This window comes from Pollicipes pollicipes, unplaced genomic scaffold, assembly GCF_011947565.3.
Source record: "Pollicipes pollicipes isolate AB1234 unplaced genomic scaffold, Ppol_2.1 Scaffold_6052;HRSCAF=7182_pilon_pilon_pilon, whole genome shotgun sequence".
NCBI classification, from domain to species: Eukaryota; Metazoa; Arthropoda; class Thecostraca; order Pollicipedomorpha; family Pollicipedidae; genus Pollicipes; species Pollicipes pollicipes.
This window is the reverse complement of record NW_023596805.1, coordinates 10,983,070-11,003,897: the sequence shown is the minus strand read 5'-3', so window position 1 is coordinate 11,003,897 and position 20,828 is coordinate 10,983,070. Positions and strand designations below refer to the sequence as shown.

Below are 20,828 nucleotides of genomic sequence, written 5' to 3'. Positions count from 1 at the left end.
GCCACAGACAGTGTGCAATTTGGTAGCGGCGAAGAAGGAGGATATTATAGGCAAAAAGTGCAGTACACAAAAATGAAGAATGCAGTCTATAGGATTGCAACAAAGAAACCTAAATCAAGAAATTAGGACAGCCAAAATAATACTGAAAATACGGCTAGCAGACAGTTGCTCTCGTGACGTTAGGAAAATTTTAGCTACTGCAGTTCAAATCTAAAGGATCTTCTGTCAGCCCCTCGAGAAAGATGGAAAGTCATTAGTGAATGACAGGGATATTGTAGATGCTCTTAGCAGGCAGTTGCCTTCACTTTTTACAAGCGAGACTGCGTATGATCTCCCTGGAAATAGGCAAAATTTGACTGAGAGCAGTGATACAGATTTGACGGCCCAGGGTAGGGGTTTGCTTGAAGGAAGTGAAAGTTGATAAGGCGGCCAGACCTTGCTAGCAGAATGCTCAATAAATCCGCTAGTGCTTTAGCCTATCTTGCTACGTTAACACACGTTCGGGTGGGGGTCAATTTGAACCCTTCCCCGAAGGTTTTCCGGAAAGGTTTCCGAACCGCACGGCGAAGTCACGCCAAATTTGCATAGCTGTCGAAAATGAATTCGCAGATCATTTGGTGTCAAAAATTTAGATGTACCTTTGAGGTCGCTGATCTACGGCAGGCCAAAGTCAGGCCATGGATTCGGCAGTCAATTTCTATGGTGTCGCTCAATCTGTTGGAACAATGAAGTGCTAGTTGAAGTCAAACATCTCCGAAATACTTGCTTAGGCAAGACAATAATTTAATGAACAAATTCCACTGACCTAGGGTCAGGTACGAAGGTCAGACTAAGGCCAAAACCAATCTGTTTTATTACTCTAGGGCTTGCTGTATTGGCTAGTTTCTGTTGTTCATTTCGAATTGCAATTTTAACCGATGCAAACGTCTGCTGTATCAGCTAAAATTGTATGGCATTGAGGAATTTTTTTCTTACTGGGCAAGGGCTTCGCTGCTAGACAGGAAACAGAGAGCAGCGCTCAATGGCACAAAATGATAGTGGGAACTGTGGACAGTGGGGATCCACAGGGGCTAGTATTGGGCCATTTGCTTTTTGTCATTACTATGAATAATATTGGGATAGGTTAAGTAAGTAAGGTGCGAAAATTTGCCGACGATATCAGATTGTTAGAGGTGTCAAAGGATACTGACCAAATGAAACTTTACTAAGGGAAACAAGCGAACTGGCTCTTTCTGTGGCAAGTGTCTATGGCTTAGGAGTAATTGCGGATTGGGTCATCATACCCATGCTTTAATTAGTCACAGAAAGTCATATTGTCACTGAATTAAACCCGGGTTGCCATGGCAACAAATCTCAGAGCTTGCTTTACCGTATTGTTCAAGCAGTGCTCAAAGGTCAGTTGTGACCTGTGCTGCACCATCTTCTGGGGTCCTGAGTTGAGGAAGACACAACTGCAAGCGTATATACGCGTACAACCTGGGATATTATCTTGGTATGATGTGGTGATGTGACTCCATTGAGGCGTAAATACTGCTGTTCAGGATAGCTGGTTTTCAAGTGGAGGGCCCACCATTTTTTGACGGTCAATCAGGCCCCGTAGGACAAGTACCGTGATCTCAAGATCTGCATATTGTGTAAAGAGCTTGGCGGGAAGAATGTTCAAGAAACAAGAAGACAGGAATTAAGAAGAACATGAGGCAAGAGTTATTTTTGCGGTATTAGTCAACCTATGGCGTTGCATATTGTAATTAAACACAACAGTGAATTAACATTATTATTTGCGATAACAACAAGAAGTGCGTGGCTCCAGTACGGTAGAGTATATGTGTAATTGCATGGCATGCAAGCATGGCGGTGCAATCAAATTTCACACACATGTCACTAAGTTGTTGGTGTATGTAAAACATAGGAAAGCTGCGATTGCTAAATTTATCATGCGCAAGGGTCTCTTAAAATTCAAGCAATTCTAAGACATTTGGTGCCTGAAAAATATCTACAGCTCGTGTGCATTGCATGCAGCATAATTTTCTTTCACGCTGCCTAGTATTCATCTTTTTCTTAGCGATCTGACAACTGTTTTGTCAAAATTCTGAAAAGTTATGCCCATACAAGACAACGATGAGGCCAAAATCTTTTAACGTCTCACCACTATTACGATGTTTTGTTTGGAATTACCAAGGATTACGAATTTCAAAGGTGATGATATTTGGGATGCCAGTGATTTCTTAGGGTGGTCATATTACTCTCTAGAATCAGCAGCCATGAACACTAAACATTGAACCTTATATCGCCCAATCTGTTCAGCATTCTGATAAACATAATGGCGCGTAATGGCATATTATGACTAAGCCATCTTGAACCAAAATAGGCCATACATGTTTTAGAAGCAACGGATCCAGGTCTGCCGCCTTAATCATTGCCTCATTTTGCCCACCTGGAATATGAAATGTCACGTTTGACATTGCCACTAAATTCGTGTTCGGATTTATCCTTACAGAAACGCTAGCAGCAGGCATGTGCATGGCTTTCAATGATGGTTCTTGGTTGACACTTCCCTTCATCCAAACGAGACCTTAGACCCCTGGTTTCCGCCGGCTCCTTTAGAATCGTGATCGGGCCATATGAAATACACTGATTTGTTACCGACCTGGCACCGGAGTGAGTGACCAATAATAACTCGCAAGATATTTTCGTCGCCGGGTTGAAATAGGGCCTAAGAAAGATACCAAGCTGCCGTAGCGTACGGTGATGAGTGTACGGAAAGGTTTGCTGGCATTGTGGGATGAAAAGCATTACCAATCAAGCCCCATGTAAGGTTGCAGAATGCAATATCATTGCTGCAGTATTATTATGCTGCGGCTGTGGTCAAATCTTTCGGTCAAAGGCATTTTTGGTACCAAGCGTTGCGTAAAATTATGCATTTTTGTCGCCGACCTTATCCACCAAGTTGGCAGCTTCTGCCGCCCCTATTCGGCTCACCCCAAGCGGTGAGACCTCATAGCCCTGGGACGCGGCCCGCTCTTGTTGCTGCCCACCGCCAACAGCCTGAAGGAGGTGCTCTTCGACCCCGAAGTGACGTCCTCTAAGTATCTGAGACAACAGGAGCTACCACCGAGCTGCCGGCTGGTCTGTCCGCCAACCGTCTGAGCGAGCCACCACCTACTCGACGATCACACCGCTGTTGGTGCAAGCCCCGCGAGAGAGAACACCTGCGTGGTGAACCACCATGAACGCGATAGCCGGAGGCGTCATATTTTGAGTGGCATCAAGAAGCGTCCGACTCGGTACCAGGTTTTGCGACAGATTCATGAATAATGTAGCCATTGTGACCAGGGCTGGTGAGTTGATTTGAGTTATTTCAAAGGGAGTGATTTGGACTGAATGCTACTACCCACTACAAACCATAGCGTCAAAATGGCCAGAGCTTGTTCAACTAACTCGAGCCCGGTCTCATTTCTTTATTAATATTGGCAGGCTGACCCAAAGGGGCCGAGCCAATCCGGCGCACTGCGGCGCGCAGGCGTGCGGCGCTGCTGGCAAACATGATCACGCATACTGGCAAACAGATATGGGCCAAGTTTCCGATTTGTATTTCCAGACCCCGGTTTCGATCGGTTTCTAGCTCCCTGTACCGCAACCAGAAAACACAGGGACTAGTTTATGGTCATTTTGGAGATCCAACAAGAAACTTTTCATCCGCTTTTTTCGAAAACTATGAAAACCATCTGGCCTGAGCAACAGTACTTACGTCTAACTGGAGTCACATCACCACATCATACCAATATAACATCTCAGGCTGCACGCATAATTACGTTAACAATAGTGTCTTCTCCAGCTCAGGATCCTATAATATGACGCGGCACAGGTCGCAGCGATTATTGAGCATCACTTGAACGCTGCGGTAAATCAGAATCTGAGGTTTATTGCCACAGCAAGCGGGGTTTAATTCTGTGACAATATGACTTTTTATGACCAATTACAGCATGAGTATGATGCCCAAATTTGCGGATGCTTCCGAGACATAGCCATTGGCCACAGAGAAACCCAGTTCACACGTCTCGGATCACACACGTCACATGGATCTAGGTCCTAGTGATGCATATCGCCAACTTGTGCAAAGAATAGAACAAGGCATGAAGTGTTGCAGTGACCAACACTATGCAATTATGATGTTATGCATCTTAACAGAGGGTGCAACGTCAGTACCTCACTGCACCTCACTACCTCACTCACTGCAACGGTGAGCCGATCATTGGAGTGTCACTGTTTCAATCACTGGGACTGTGGCATGTCCGGTGCAGGAGCGGCGGGATGTTTGGCACAGGAGGGGCCGCGTGTCCGGTGCAGGAGCGGCCGTCGGGCACAAGAAAGGCCGCGTGTCCGGCACAGGAGAGACCGCGTGTCCGGCACAGGAGAGGCCGCATGTCTTAAACAGGAGCGTTCGCCCAGGACCGAACTGGACCCATGTTCGGAACTGGTCTGCCACGGATCCGTCGCAGGAGAAGTGACGTCCTGCGTCTTTCGTCGACGCAGGACAGTGACGCTGGTGTCTGCACCAGGCGCAGGACAGGCAGCGTGTCCAGCACAAGAGAAGCCGCATGCCCGGCGCAGGAGAGGTCGCGTGTCCGACGTAGAGCTGGGAAGCGTTGGCGTCGCGTTGTGAAGCGTTTGACTTTCCCCTGTTTAGCGGTTTGTCGTAGCGCGCACTAATCGAGGGTGGAAGAAAGGCCCATGCGACCCTTTTGCGGTTTCTAAACCAAGAAAGAAATGGGAGGAAAACAACGGTGGATGGGCCTCAGCAGCATCTTGGCAATGACAATGAGTTTTATGTTGCTAGGTCCATAATTGACGCCTCTAGTCCGCGCCAACCATCGCATCTGATGTTATGTTGATGTTATGTTGATGTTATGTTGATGTATGGTGATGTTAACTTCTGCGCGATTGGCTCGCTGGTCATATGCACCTGTCGCTAACAGCTTTGTTCGTTATCGATACAAAAACGTCAGATGTTTCGTCCGTCCTATCTCGTATAATTCTCGTGCGTACGTTTTCACCTTCTGTGTCACTGCTTTTTGACGGTAAGCGGCATGGGCTTGTTTAGCCTCGCTGGTCAATATACATCTCCAGCAAGCGGTTTCTTCATTTTCTGTACGAAGATTGCCGATGTTCCGGCTGCCCCAGTGTCCTGCCCCAGTGTCAAGCCCCTCAGCTGGCGGCCGCGCCGCATTGAATCTCGGCACCAGTGACGTCATCGCCCCGAACAGAACGGGCGAAACCCCAACTTGTGGCAAAACCCATGCACGCCATCCATGAGGTCGGCGCCTAAACAGGTTTCATGTCCATGCGGCCAGTCATAAAGGTGGCTTTCCAATCTGGCACCGGGAAATCACCTGAATCAATTTAATTAGATTGTTTCCCAACTGTAATCATAGTTAGGTGCACAACTGACTGTAACTTTATTTTAGAGCACCACTGTCACGTCGGGAGTGTGGTGTCGGCCGTGTCATGACGCTCACATTTGGCTTCCATCTTGCAACGTTATCTGTAAGTCCTAGTACATATCGGTCGATTTCATTTACATAGATGGCTGTTCGTCGTTCCCTCTGTTCCCGCTCATGGACTGGTGAATCACAGATCCTTGCAGGTCGTTCTTCCGCTTACCTGTCAGGCACTGGACAAGTTAGATGTAGAAAAGGTCCTGATGTATCCGACGATGCATGGATGCACTTAACAATACCTTGCAGAGGACACTAATTGCAAAGCGATGTCTATGAATGGCAGATATCTGTATCATATCTCAAAACATGAATGTTCCTGGATCTCAAGAATGGATGATCGCCATCGTACGAATTTTGATCGCAAGATCCGAAAGTTGAAATTCGCCTTCGGGATCAAGGCACGCGACCACCCTCAAAAAGGATTTGCGTGCGGATTTAGGTGGGTTTGTCCGCCCCGCTGAACGGCAGCTACTGAGATGCCCGCGTCCGCTAACACCCCTGCGTGCAACGCTTTGAGCTGGCGAGAACGTCGTACATAGCCTGTTGACTACATACGTGAGACCGCCGGCATTGGGCTCTCGGTTGCGGGCTAAGCAGCCGCTTCTTCATTCTTTCGCTTCTTTTGTCGGCACGGCAGCACCGCCCGGAGTCAAACAGGGGAAGCGTTGAGCGAGGAAAGCGGGAAGTAAATTTGGGTTAAAGCATGCCGGCACACAGGTCCGCTAGATCACCTGCTTACCTGATCGTTGCAGCTAGTTTAAGTAAGGTCGCGTATAAGTAATGCCTGAATGGGGACTTGCTGTGGACGTAATGACTGATGTGTTTTTGCAGTACAAGTTCAGTCATGAAGTACTCATGCTGTGCGAGAGTTTTTGCAGCAGAAGTAAGGTAGCGTGTAAGTGAAGGCTGCGCAAGTATTTGTTGCGTACCTTAAAACTGGTATAAGTTTTGCAGCATAGGTGTTTTCCTCCAGCACTCAGTTGTCTTAAGTCTTTGCATTAGACGTTATGTCGCGTGTTAGTTTTCTCTGTATAAGTTTTTTGGAGTAGAAGTCACGTGGCGTATAACTCATGTCGTAGAACTCATATCCGTAGGAGTTTTTGCCGTAGCACTTACGTCGTGACACCGTTGTCAACCATTAAAATGCAATGACAGGCAAATGAGAATGTACAAACGATGGTTGTACGTTTTGTTGACGGCCAAAACACCGGCCTCCCTTCGTATCGATAATGAACAGATTGTTAGCGGCAGGTACATGACCACCGAGCCTATCGCGTAGAATTTAACGTCGAATCTGATGGTGTGCCTTGCGAGCTTATGTAGCCGACCGTTGCGATGAAATCGACGTGGAACTTGAAAACGTTTACGCTAGAACTACGGCGCAGTATCATAGATACCTGTCGTGCTCTGCACCTCGGTTCGACTATCTATGATTCTACCCACTCTGGTGTTATAGGAAGCGTTCCACATTTGAATGTATGGAAACAACCATAAGATGTGATGAAATATGGTAAATATGGAAATATGGTCACTGGTGTGCTTTTAGGTGGAAAACACTGCTTTAGAGAACCCAGTTTTATATTGAGTAAACACGGTTCTCAATGTATCATCCTTGGGTTGCGCCATGTAATGTCTGCATAATGATGAGGTGCTGCCAAACGCAGTGTCTTAGAATTGCCAACTTTGGGTGTAAAGTACCACGCTATGAGGAGGAATAGCTCACTCCTTTTCGCCGTAGCTTATGTAAATTTTTCACTCCTGTTTAACATTATCTAATCGCACATGCCAAACCCATATTTGCCTTTCCGAGGTTTTCAGATGTTATCCAAAACCGAGCTCGCTTGAAACCACAAGCATAAACAAGACTCCACAGAACCTGGACACCTAGGGCTATGTCCTGCCTCACCTACATCTGAATCATGTCTATGCACGCACAGAGCAAGGGCGCCAGGTACCTTCAAGCCCAAAAACCCCCAGCGGCTTCAGCAGCTTGTGCGCATTAAGTTTGGTTTGTTTACAAAATGCATCACAATCGGCAGCAGTGTGCCAAATGCAAGGTTTTCACGCATCCCATTTTTTTTTTTTTTGTCTCACCACCGCGCCACGAAAGCCGAGCCTGGTGCCAACACCAGCAAGGCCTGGTAGAGAATTTTGTTCCACGTATTTCTTTTACCCAAAGAATTCTGACCATTAATTTGCATCACTCTCGAAATGCGGGGGTGAAAAATTAAAGAAATGTTTTCTAAATACAATTTACAAGATGAATGTTACCATTTCAGCACTTATTTTGACAGATTTAAGTCAAGTCAGCTGATAACAAAAGTTTTCCAAAGAAGTATCAGTGTTTACATTTATTTAACTACTCTTGTTTTTTTCGTATGATACGAGTGTAATGCTACCCTATTCTTCCTTTCTTTCCCATTGCCTTTAGAGGTACCTTCTATTGCTTAAAATGTTGACCACTTTCTCTGCAAGGTGCTCCAACTGCAAGCTTGCACGCATTTTACACATGATTTGGATTAATTCGCCGGCCGTCCCAAATATGTTTGAGATGCACCCAACAGTGAAAAATTCACAGACAGTGAAGGAGACAACTTGAGGCACAGAACTTATTTTTACCGCCATTTTTGCCCTGTTAAACCCTCGATTAGTCACTTTTTGGGCTCATGGTGGTGCTCGATAATGATAAATTTAAGCATTTCCTGTGTCTAACTCACCAGGCTACCTGACAAGGCTATCCTAATGCTGCCATATAGAACTTTGGGACGGACCTGTTGCACCTAATACAGAAGCGTTTGATAGCGAAATTCTGTCCTCCGGAGATGTTTATCATGCACACCTCTTACTTGTTTCGCGTTTTAATCTAGCAGTTTCGTGGACGTGATTGATATTTATGTTTTGGGGGGTGAGTGGGATGACTCTGCCCGTCAGCGAACTCTGCAAACTGTGGTACTGACTTTTTGTTTTGGGGGACCAGGAAGAAGTGTGCTCTGAAAAGGCCAGTAAGTCTCCTGTGGACCAAGTAATTGCTTTCCTTACCTGCTCTCAGCACAGGATTTGTATCCAGAATTAGCCATTTTCTGTTTTAATCCATCAAGTTTTGTCATAAGACAAATTATGATGCCTCAAGGCATGCAGTGGGCTTATTTTGTTCCATATCCTCGATTATTTGCCCCACATTTCTTGAAGTGGTCCCTCATGGCTGCTTGAACCAGATGTTTTCCACAGTTGTCATGGTTTGGTGACTGCCAAATGACTGTACTGTATATATGCACCATATTTTTCATGCTGGGGTACTCTAAGCTGCATAGCAAGTATGATATGAGCCAAATATCGGCATTAGGCGAAAAGTCAAACTATCCCATTTTAAATGTGAGGCCACCATCTCAAACTATGTCATTAAATATGAATAAACAGGCCTAAATAGATGTCTTTGCTGCAGCTGAAAAGGCAAGCAGCAAAACTGGCATGGTTATCTAAGAGTTATGTCACTTTTGGAAAAGAGCGATTATTTTGTGGAGCACACACATTATTGCCCTTGACAGAGGTTAACCAAGGCGATCAGAACAAGTTGTTCAAAGTGATATAAAGTGTCTTGATTTGTGTGTTGCCAACTTTGTCTGATGTCAACAAGCATACACAAGTGAACTGAATAAATATGCAAGTTGAAACCAGCCATAAAGCAGCTTCAGATAGCATGTTTTTATCACAAGTGCTGCTGTCAACAGACAGGTGGGTTGAGATGATGTTCAACATATGGGCTACTCTAAGTTAGGTTAAGTTGGTCAAGTGCATGGCAAGTGACAATAGGAATTGTGCAGGAATTAGTAATTCACTGCTGCTGCTGTGATGCCAACATGTTAGACAGAATGAGATGAAGCAAGGCCTCTTTAGGTTAGGCATAGTTAGGCTGTTTTCATGGCATTGGAATAAACTTTCATGGCATTCCAAATAAGCATTAGAATTTTGTAAGAAACAGTGACAAAATATTTGTTTTCCCTGACCCCATCTTAACAGAAGTCAGAGATATGTGTATTAGGGTGTGTCATCAGTAACAAAACCAAGTGAGACGAATAAATTATTCGGCTCAGGAGTCCAAAAGTACACGGCATAGCAAAAGTTCTTCCCAAAAATTTAAATTCATGACGCGCGAGCCGATCGAGATATCGCCATAAACCGGCTCCCGGCGTTGCAGTCACTTTATGCTGGGCGGCGCCCGCTGCCGCATGCAACACCAAGCTGTGGGCGGCAAGCGATACGAAATACTTCTGCGCATGGAAACGATGCCACCGAGCGCTCCTTGAGCCGTCGGGGCAAGACCGGGGCAAGAGAATGCCCCGGTCTAAGGTCTAATGTGCGGATCAGGCATTGTCCGATTGATTGCCCTATGGCGGAAACTTTATGTGCTGTTGAGTATGAACTCGTACGAGTATGTTAGTTAGTATTGCCTTAGACTTTCGCTCATTTAAGACAACTGACGTGATGCAAACAAAACCATACATAGCATATGATTCAGAATATACTGCCTGGTGTACAACTTAATACATGCAGCAAGTTCTGCCGTCTGTGCCGCGGGCGTGAAGGGGGGGGGGGCGGGCGGGTTAGGGTGACCCTACGCACATCTGGCTCCTTGACGAGCCTGCGAATTCGATGCACCGGCTCAAGCAGCTGCTGCTCACAGAGCGGAAACTCGAAACGCGTGTTGGCGGAGATCGTACGGTAACATAAATACCGTCGCAACTGCGTTCCATATATTGCCGAACCTCCAGCTCCAGCCCCAGACGTCTTCGGCAGTGCGGCGTTGGTTGCACTCCTTGTGTGAACCAGATAGGGCGAGATTGCCAGTGGAGCCTGCACTTTGTTCCGCAGCTCGCAGTCGCTGGGTCTCGCTCTGGAGGCTGTGTGACTGGTCCGTGCCAGGGGAATCAGGTTGGTGTATCTCACGGCCTCGAAGTTTTAATCTGGGTGGCGAAGACCCTGATTCAGAATATACTGCTGAAGAAGATCCTCGGCCTGCTGCTCAAGAGCGGTGCGACGATCGGAACCACCTGTTCGCGGACCATGCGGCTCTCATCCCACGCCATGTCCAGCAGCAGCTGTTCCGGACTGACCTAGAACCCGTTACGCTGGAGGACTGGCTGCACCGTGGCCTATGTTTGCTGCGGCAGCTCGGCGAGCAGCGCGATGCTCCGGAACAAGTTGCGAAATCCAAAGTCGCAGCTGCTGTTCTGCCGGCTCGCGGACCATAGCGCCACATAGTGGTCGACGACGCACTGGACGAGGCCCTCGAGAGCGCTGCTGGAGGTTTCGATGGAGCTATAAACTAGGAGCAGGCGACCGCCCAGTGTCAACCATCTGAATGCAAAAGCGAATATATTGGAACAATTTGTTAGGAAATGGGCATTAGATCTTACAAAAATTATTGCGGTTCTGAAGTGCATGTAATTATGCCGACATCCAGAGTCATTAAACGTGACGGAATGGATACCAACAAATGAACTGGTAAACATGAACCTACGAGCAAATAATGCGACATAATACGACACAATGTATGATAAAAAGTAGATGCTCAACAGTGAGCAACTTAGATATCGGTTGATACTTGAAGTTTAAACACTCATTGCTATAAATTCGAAGAAAATGCGTTTTCAGGTTTACCTGGCATGGTTCTATGGTCCGATTCGCCGCTGGGCTGCCACGTTTCAGACAAACCCGTTTTGAACGCCGGAGGCCAGAAGGTAGAGCAGCTGCCAGTTGGTGCTCAGTCGCTGAATCAGGTCAACCGGCGGGTTTGGCACGTGCCTCGGCATAGGCTTGAATGCCACAACGTTCCTCTCTCTCCCAGACCTCTCCGGCGCGGGTCTTGCCGATGGGCCCCCCAAAAAATCGATCCCGTGGTCGTGCCGTCCAAGCTCAGCAGCAGATGGAGGAGGTTCAGCTCGTTGCCGTGCAGCTGGCATATGAACCATTGTGCGGGTGACTCGGTGGTCAGCTCAAACAGCCGAAACACGTCGCCTATCGTCTCGATGTTCACGGCCGTGCCATCGCAGCCGCGCACATTGATGTGATCGTCGCACTGCGGGCTCGCGGAGTGTAGCTCGTTGAGCTAGTGCAGGGTGCGGCCGAACTCGGACGTAAAATGAGTCACGTAGCGGCTTCCTGGCTCAGCGATGACAACCACGTGTTTTTCGACGGCATTCGCTTGGCTCCATGTGACTTATGTAGCTCCTGCCTTCCCGGCCGTCCGAGTAGAGGATGGTCAAACCTGATTCGTGGATTGCTCCAGCATTTTGACGAGCCGTCTCCTTTCTCGCTCTGTTTCTTGCGCAGCATATCTTCTTAGGATCTGAGATATTTGATTTCAAGTAGCCGGTCCGTCTTTGCTGTCTTGTTGAAATGCGTAGATGATAGCAGCAGTGGCCCGGTTCGAGCTACCGTAGCTGTCAACCGCCAGAGCGGTGTTAGTCAGATCGTTAACGTTACAGTCTACAGTGACAGTGGTTTCAACACGAACAAACAATCGGCGTTCTACAAAACAAGTCGCCCCTTCCATGTACGGAACCGTGTAGGAATCCGTGCTCTCGGCTGAGTCGCCAGCGCTGAGACCACTTGGTCCCGGAACAGGCTTGAGTTCAGCACTAGCAGCCAGCACTGGCTTAGCAGGCGGCGTGGTCTCAGCAGTCAGCGAGGAAGGCGACTCAGTTTCAGCAGCAGACACCGCCTCACTGGCGGCCGAGCCATGACGCACCAGCGGTCGTCTGGCCATCCCCCGCACCTCGCGAGCCTCCCTAGTCACAGTCGCATCCCGGTCATATGACCCCAGGGTAAGCTTCCAGTGCCTGCGCTGGTCCTTCAAGGCCAACTCCTCTTGATACACTGTGCGGACAATTGGGCATGGAAAGCTGCGCCTAGACTTGCGCTTGCACTTCGCGACATCGAGAAACTTGTTAAATTTCGCGGTGATCGCGTTGCTGTGTTACTCTCTTTCTTTGATTTCTTGCTGATAGCTCTGTTGGGATGATATAAATCCCTGTCGATCAATTTTGCCACGTATTTTAGATCATGAACAGGGATCGCTACGTTTTTCCACATTTCCTTAATTTCTGCCGGCGCGGTCTTGAAGATGGTATTAGTGAGACTTCGCTTTGATTCGCTCAGCCACCTGATGTAGTTCAAGGCCTTCCCGTAGCCGGGAGTTGGTGGTGGGACAGTGGAGCCGGGTGACCTATCACAAAATGTTTTGCGCGCGACCGTGTAACTTTCGGCATGCTTATCCAAGAAATTGATCGAAAAAAATGTTTCAGTACCGGCAAAAATAAACTAATAAACCCATAGCGCCCACACAAGCATATAAATTGCAAATTAGCATCACAATAATGTGTTAACAATCGCCAACTTGAACCTACACCGGTCCGCTGGAGCAATGTCATAACTGCACAGCTTTGGGTTTTACCAAAAATTAATGTGCTTAAATGAAAAGGCAGCTTAAAAGCCGTTTGGGAATGTTTTCCTGGCGCCCTTCATGATAAATAGTTCATACATAATCCACCAGGCATCAGTAGTGTGTAAAGTGACAAGTTTGAGACTTGTTGGAGGATGATCCCAGTGCGTAAAATAGGTGGCGCTGGTATCGAATACGACGTTCTTGGCGTATGAAGGAAAAACTGCTCTCGCCTAACGAATATCAACACCGGTGCGGTGCGACAGACCTGAAAGTTTATCATTCATCCGTGTGGCAAGGAAAAACTTTGTCTCAATTGATTCCAAGAGATTTACCCCATCGATGACACACCCCAATGTGTGTTGTGTCTGACTTGGTGATGGGCTGATGTGTAGGAGTCCAAGGTTTCTTTTGTTTGAGTGCTTTATGCTTGTTGAATTTTCTAATGTTATTTTGTTGTTGAATTCCTTTGCTTTGTTTTGTGTTAAACATGCTGTGGAAGGGAGGTGCAAAGTGCACCATCAAATTATTAGTGCCACTGAATTTTTATTCTCATCACACTGCTATGAAGTTGCTATGCCTTAATGTAGTCTTGCTTCATTTAAATGGCCCAAGATGTTAAAAACAAAACAGTTTTGTTAGGTTACGTTCATATCAGCTTGAAATAGATGTCTTTGTTTGCTGAAACATCAGCCACTAGCTCATAATTTTCATCTTTTGTAAATTGAATTTTTAATTCCCGACTCTCTTTTTGCGATGGAATTTTTCACTCCCACCCTAGTTCAGAAGAGATTCTAGCTCACAGGCCAAACGAGCCGAGCGAAATTGCCACCTTACCACTCACTTGTAGTATTTCAAACTCGCCAAGAGATGGCAGTTCTGTGCTGGAAGTGTTCGCGGAATCAAATATTGGTATGTGCTCGCATTTTGTCCCTTTTTGTGGTGTACTTGTATCTTTATCTGGTAGTTTAACAGGTCTACTTTTATCAACATTTTTGGCAATTGCCGCTTTATGTTATTCGATAACAAATCTTTTTTCCGTAATGACCAGCAAGTACGCCCAACTTCTTATGCTACCTAGCACAAAACGTCTTTCGTGATTGCAACGTGCGCAGCTTACTTGGCATTGATTGGGAGTCAACTAGCTTTCACTATGATTGGTAGTCGCGCCCACGCACACCAGATCTAAGCTACTCCGACGAATATATTCTACTTGGCGTTCAACGCTACACAGCCAATGGGGTGGCAGAATTTGAATGGCGTTGCTATGAGTACAGCGGCGACCAATTTGTTTGTACGCTTGTGTGTATGTGTGTGTGTGTGTGTGTGTGTGTGTGTGTGTGTGTGTGTGTGTGTGTGTGTGTGTGTGTGTGTGTGTGTGTGTGTGTGTGTGTGTGTGTGTGTGTGTGTGTGTGTGTGTGTGTGTGTGTGTGTGTGTGTGTGTGTGTGTGTGTGTGTGTGTGTGTGTGTGTGTGTGTGTGTGTGTGTGTGTGTGTAGGTGTGTGCGTGTGTGCGTGTGTGTGTGTGCAGCCATGGATCTGTAGCAGAAATCTGCGGTGAAATGGCCCGAACTTTCTGCCGTTAGGTGGAAACCTTTGACCTTTGTAAGGAGGTGAGAGGTGGGACAAGACTACGGCCATCTGGGTGTCCCTAACACCGAGACTGACCATGGACATGGACACTTTTTACGGCGCCTCTCGGGCGGGCTCCGGCGGACTCCGTCTGTTCTCGGGCGGGGCTTCCTCCTGGGTGGCATTCAACCGGTTCGTGACTGACGACCGTACCTAACCCGGAGACACGGACCGTTGCGAAGATTCAAGATGAAGTGGTGAGGAAGGACAGAAGGGCGGAGCCTACGTGCGGTCAGTTGGCAGGGAGCAATGTACTGTCGGGTGGAAAAGACTGCAGTCTAGACAGGCACCTGTCCAAGTGCCTGAGGTTGACACAGTGATCAAAACCCGCATTAAAGCAAATGTTTGCTTATCACCAAGGCCTGGTGCGAGGCAGCAAGGTTGACCAGCACTGTTGTGGTGCAGTAAAAGTCGTTCCCATAACAGAGTGGAGGCGGCACGGCGCACCATTACAGATGAGATACAGTCCGTTTTGCGGCCTTCTGAAGCCGCTGTTTATAAACTCGTGTTGCATTCGTGTTACAGAATATTTTGGCAAACACTCGTAGGGCGGCTCACTAAGAACTTTGAATGTGAAAATGAGCATTCAAGAAATGAACGTTCAAGTCGCAGTGTAAAACAGTTCTAACGCCGAAGGCCGAAAACTACGGTAGCCTTAATTTCTGGTTGTTTTCTGGTTTAACTCTGTGGCGCGGCGGTACAGGCCGGACGACAGGCGTTATGCCTAGTGACGTTGCACATTTCAGGCGCGTATTGGCTCCATGATGGCTGTCGATGCAGGTATCTCTTGGACAAGGGGTCGTAAGACTTTCCGATGGCAAAGTTGTGATCTGGTAGCTGTGCCTCTACAGATCTATTGCATGAAGATAACGAAAGAATAAGCCAGCGTCCCCTTTTGTTAGCTAAAATGCCAGCGATCCTCCAGAACGTTCTTCACTCTTACTAGCTGCAAAAGTATGCCGCGTTATAACGTGTAACCGGTTTAGATCAGTCCGGGAACCAAAACGCTTCCCGTGAACTCCATGCATACCGTATTAAAGCATATCAACCGAAGCCAAAACAAAGGGCTGAGCCAATCCATCTCGGTCGGGTCAAACCACTAACCAGCAAACCTCCGTACGGGCTTGCGCCAACGCCGCGTAGATCAGTCAGGGTTATTTTAGGCAAAAGAGAGAGAGATGCCTAACGGTAAGTTTAAGGTTTCCGCACCGGTCTTACCACTCCTCTTACGTTTTACATTTATGAAGTCTGCGTGCTAACATAATTGCGACCTACCTCCATCACCTTCCATCTTCATCAACTATGCCGACGCAATGCCAGACTCACTGCCTCACACTTCAAGACGGTCGCGCAGTAATGGGCTAACTGCCAGGCTTGTGAAACGCACAGACACTGACACAGATCGCACGGGTTGTCGTTGTCGGATGATGCCAGCTGCCATGTGCTAACACCATTCGTAATTCAGGCAAGCGATTAACCGATCTGCAAGACGCCCATGGCTACTTATCCATTTAGCTGATCCACGAGAAGAGTAAGTTGACAGACGCGGTGAAGGCGAGGGGCTGAAAGCAAAACCTCAATGATTTCGAAACAATTTTTTACAGATTCAATCGGCAGTTAGATACCAACTCGCGAAGACATAGAAAGGGCAGGCGGGTACATAACAGGCGTATATAATAAGGCAACGACCTAACGCATCTTTGCCCAACCGGTTACATACGTAACAGGTTGAACGTAATTACTTTGACTGTGAAAGGCGAAATGTCCCTGAACTACATCGACCTTCTTAACCCCCACCCCCCTGCCCTGCACGGCAGGACAAGGCTTCTAAGGTTGTGAGGTTTACCACTTTTGCAAGCATGTTTACAAATAACTCTCAACTTAAAATGAATGCAATCCAGGAGAGCTCAGTCAGATAGCAGCGTGTTTCAGAAGAGGACCAAGGACAGACCAACAACGGGAGACCGCAGTGAAATGGTCGGAACACTGGCGTTTATGTCAACACGCCCTAGGGTGGGGGGACAAATTGCCTCCCCCCCCCGCCAAGGTTTTTCTGGAATGGTTTCCGAACGGCGCAGAGTAGCCGCGCCAAGTTTTGTCTAGTTGCAGTTAGTTGATGAGCGGGTTGTTCTGTATCACAAATTTAGAAGCACCTTGTAAGGTCGCTGACCTATGGCAGGTCAAAGTCAGGCTATGCGGCGGAGGTATTTCGATTTTTCTAAATTTTCGATTAATTTTCCTCCTAATATAATATATTGATATATAATATATAACAAACTAATAAAATTTAAAATGTTATTAATTTCAGCGGAGGCAATTTCCAGGGAATCGCTCCATCTGATGCAACAACGGATTGCTAGACGAAGCCATACATCTCTAACATACTTTCTTAGGCAGCACAACAATTGAATGAACAAATCATATTGACTTAAGTTCAGGTATGAAGGTCAGATCCAGGTCAAAATCAACCTGCTTTATTACTCTTGGGCTTGTGGAATGGGATAGTTTCTGGTGTTCATTTCAAATTGATAGTAGGAACCGCATTGTGCATCTTTCATGGGCTTCTCCGAGGTCAGAACAGGTCATTGACCCAAACTGACCGATGCCAGCATTTTGTGTTTAGGAACATGCTGTCTAGCGTGATCTTTGACGCTTAGTCAAATACAAAACTCAAAAGCAGTGTTCTATGATTTTGGTCACCATGACTTCCAAAAGGTCACACGAGGTCACTGACCTTAAATGAGCATGCGATCTTTTGCTTAGAACAGTTATCTAGGTTCAGGAGCACCTTGGAAACTGACTCGGAATTTGACCTTGTTTGACTATTTGACCCAAAAGTCATGACCTAAGAGCCTCAAACTTGACCCAAGTGAGTTCACGTACCGGTTAACATACCCTGTGAATTTGGTGTCTCTAGCTCCCTTAGTTCCTGAGATTTCGGGGGGTCAAATTGACCCCACACCTGAGCGAAGGGTATATCCAACCGGCCACCCGGGCGCGTGTTAAGCCTTTGTAGTTGTCGGACATCGCTGCACTCATTCACCACCTCCTCCTCAGGGCAGTGAGGAGGTTTCTAATAAGTGCATTTAAGCCAGCGGTTTTATGGGCCTCCATGTTCGATTTTTTGACGCAAGACGAAAATTGTGACATGTACGTGTCACAGCGGCAGATAACACAATTGTTCTGAGCTACGATACTGCTTTAGTTTTGCTGTGAAGTTGAATTTCTGAATTTGTACGGTTCCATAACAGAGCTGGTCTGTAACTGAGCAGGCTTATCAGGAACGGCAGGCAATCCCATTTTCACAACAATATGACGCAAAACGATGTGATTCGATGTTATCTTGGTTTATTTCTATCAACACGCATGATGCAACGTTACAAACAGGTCGTGGATTGGATGGCGTTTTGACGATTGGCGGAAGACGCGTTCGGAAGGTAACCGTCCACTTTCGCTGTCCAGATTCAGCTTCCTCGCGTCAGCCACCAACCCGGATCGAGAGCGTCTAGAAGGGGATAGCGTCTGACGTAGCCCGGTAGCCGTTCTCATCCGCCTCCCAGTTGACCTGAATGGTCTTCCCCTCCGGGGACACGTACTGGTAGCTGCCCGACACGCGAAGGGTGCCCGTCTCCGGCTCGGGGCCCGGCAGGCTCTCGCCGGCGCTCTTCATGATGATGCCGTTGGAGGTCTCGACGTCGGAGCGATAGCTGTTGTCGATAGCTTGCTCGAATTCGTTCTTGATGGTCTCGGCGTTTTTGTCGGAGCCGGGGACGTACTGGGCGGCGGCCACGGCCACGAGAACGGCGAACACAAACTGCGGAACGACAATCAGACCATAAGCAGAAGCTATGAAAGCCTGGAATGCCTCAGACAATGGCGTAGGCCACATCATTGACAGTTATGTCTGCCACGTGTGTTGGTCGTCATGCGCAGTGTCAACTCAAGGACATTTCCGAGAAGTGACTTTTTATCTCAGCAAGCTTTGCTGAAAGGAAAAGGGTGCGAGACATACCGATCAGCCATGCATGACAAGGTAATAATTATTGCTTGTTTTTGTTTTTTTATTGAGCTAACATTTTGACTTTCTTCGTGCAACTGAGAGCGTCTTTACATATGATTCGCCCGTGAAGTTCACAAGCATTCACTTTTGCTTTGTACATTCCAACCTTATTCGAGCAACAGAGGAGGGGGTATATGAAAGGCCCCTGAATGCATATAAAGTGAATGCCTCGGCTTCTAACAAGACCATTTAACACACACATTTACTTGAAAGGCTGATTCATTTTCAACTGAATCTGCGCTGCATTGCGAGTATCGCTGATCCCAAGCCAGCTGTTAGATCTAACGATTTAGCGGTTAAATGGCCATTGACGTCACCTGACGCCACATTGCTGTTACACGCCCCTCACAATTATCCGTCACCATCGGATAGTTTTCGGTAAAGACACCAGGCCTGCACGCCGAAACGAAACAGCAGCACTGCATCCCCCCAGCCTAGCACTCGCAACGTCAAAGCACAGACTTCCAGCCGCGGGTTCCTCAAGGGTGCGTCCTGTGCTCGCCGCAGTTGTTCCGTCGCTTACCAGCTTCATGACGGCGGGCGAGACGTGGGTTGGCGCAGGCGATACTCGGCTGGCCCTCCCGCCCACCGCCACGCACCTTTATACCCGGGCCCGCCTCTCGCTTGAGGCGGTCTCCTGCACGTGCACCGGTCGGGCAGGGCTGCTGGAGACGGCCACCAACCGGCCCCACGTACGCACTGGACCGGATCTGACCCGTATCGGCACAGTGTGAACTCCCCCCCCCCCCCGCATACCCACACACCCACACGAATGCACTGGGATCTGATCTGCACTGATGCACTGATCTGACCCGTATCGGCACAGTGTTCCCCCCTCCCACACACACGCGCACGAAGGCAGCGGGCCAGATCTGACCCGTGTCGGGGCAGTGTGACCCCCCTCTCCACACATAAACATACACACATAAGAAGGTACCGGGCCAGATTTGACCCGTATCGTTACACTGTGACCCCCCCCCCCCTCCCACCCACCCACCCACGAAAGCGCCGTGCCAGATCTGACCCGTATCGGCACAGTGTGACCCCCCTACCCCCCCCGGATAATCGGCGGTGTGGCGACGCTGGCACCCACTCAGCCAGGGGATATGGCTCAACGATGAAAAATCCCAAGGAGGAGTGATAAGCCCAAAGGCTGTCTCAATTTCAAGCGCTTGCAGGAATTGAGGTTTAAGCTATTTTTGATGCGTTGTTAGATCTGGGACGAAAAAAATCAATGTTTAGGCGACAAGTGCTGCTGTGAATGCTGTTAGATGTGGCTGTCTCAGCATATGGAAACATTCTATGAGTGGTAAAAACGCGAATGACGTCTCCAGTTTTATCAGACTCCCCTCCCCGTGTGATTTTTGCGGTGTAGCTACCCACATCCCAGCTCTGATGCAGGGGGAGGTATGAATCTCATGGGCTTTCACCGAGCAGTTGGCAAAAGGTGTGCAGGATAAATTATTTTAAAGTAGCTTGATTCATTGCAAGAAATCCCGGGATTACTATACGAATATTTTGAATGGATGAAAGCCCCTACGTTAAGTTGCTGGTCTGTGTAAAACCATGCTGGTTGCCATGAACACGCATCTCTGGCAAATGGATGGGCTCGTATGGAAATTTGTCCGGGAATTCCAGGAACACTTACATTGCTTGGAGGTATCTCACTTAAGCTTTGGTGGAAGCTAGCAAAAAGATGTGAATAGATGCGCTGAATGTGTCGAAATTAGCAAATTTGCTAACGTCTGTCTCACAATAACCATAGCAGAAGCTACGATAATTGTGAGAAGAGATGACAGGTGTGAGCAATCCCTAAATTTCCAAATTTTAAAGCTGTTCGTCATTTTGTCAACATTGACGCCGATGTGCAAGGAGAGATAGTGTCCAAAAACTGACCAAGCTGATTCTTAGCTAAAAAACTGATCGATTTCTGCAATGGTTTAAAGCACTTGAACATGCCAAATTTTTTGTCGATGTAATACATTGACATTCTCACTTATCAGTGACTTTTATATGCACTTAAATGCTGTTTCCATAGATAAAACAGTAGTAGCAGCTTTATTCCTCGGAGAAGAACCAGGATAATAAAGATATGGATGCGTTGATATTTCGTCAACATGGCTTTATCGAAACAACAGCAGATGTGAGGCTTCAACTCCATTATAAAAGTCATTCATCGGCAACAAACTATCACAAAT

General features: G+C 47.5%; 1 protein-coding gene across 1 annotated transcript; it reads right to left on the bottom strand.

The window, feature by feature from the left end:
* Positions 1-18,075: 18,075 nt before the first annotated feature.
* LOC119104784 (pupal cuticle protein-like) lies at positions 18,076-19,162 on the bottom strand. The gene is made up of 2 exons (XM_037228506.1): positions 19,154-19,162; positions 18,076-18,384 (listed from the first exon to the last, which is right to left on the bottom strand). The coding sequence occupies exons 1-2, from the start codon at positions 19,160-19,162 to the stop codon at positions 18,076-18,078; spliced, it is 318 nt and encodes a 105-aa protein (XP_037084401.1).
* Positions 19,163-20,828: the final 1,666 nt, after the last annotated feature.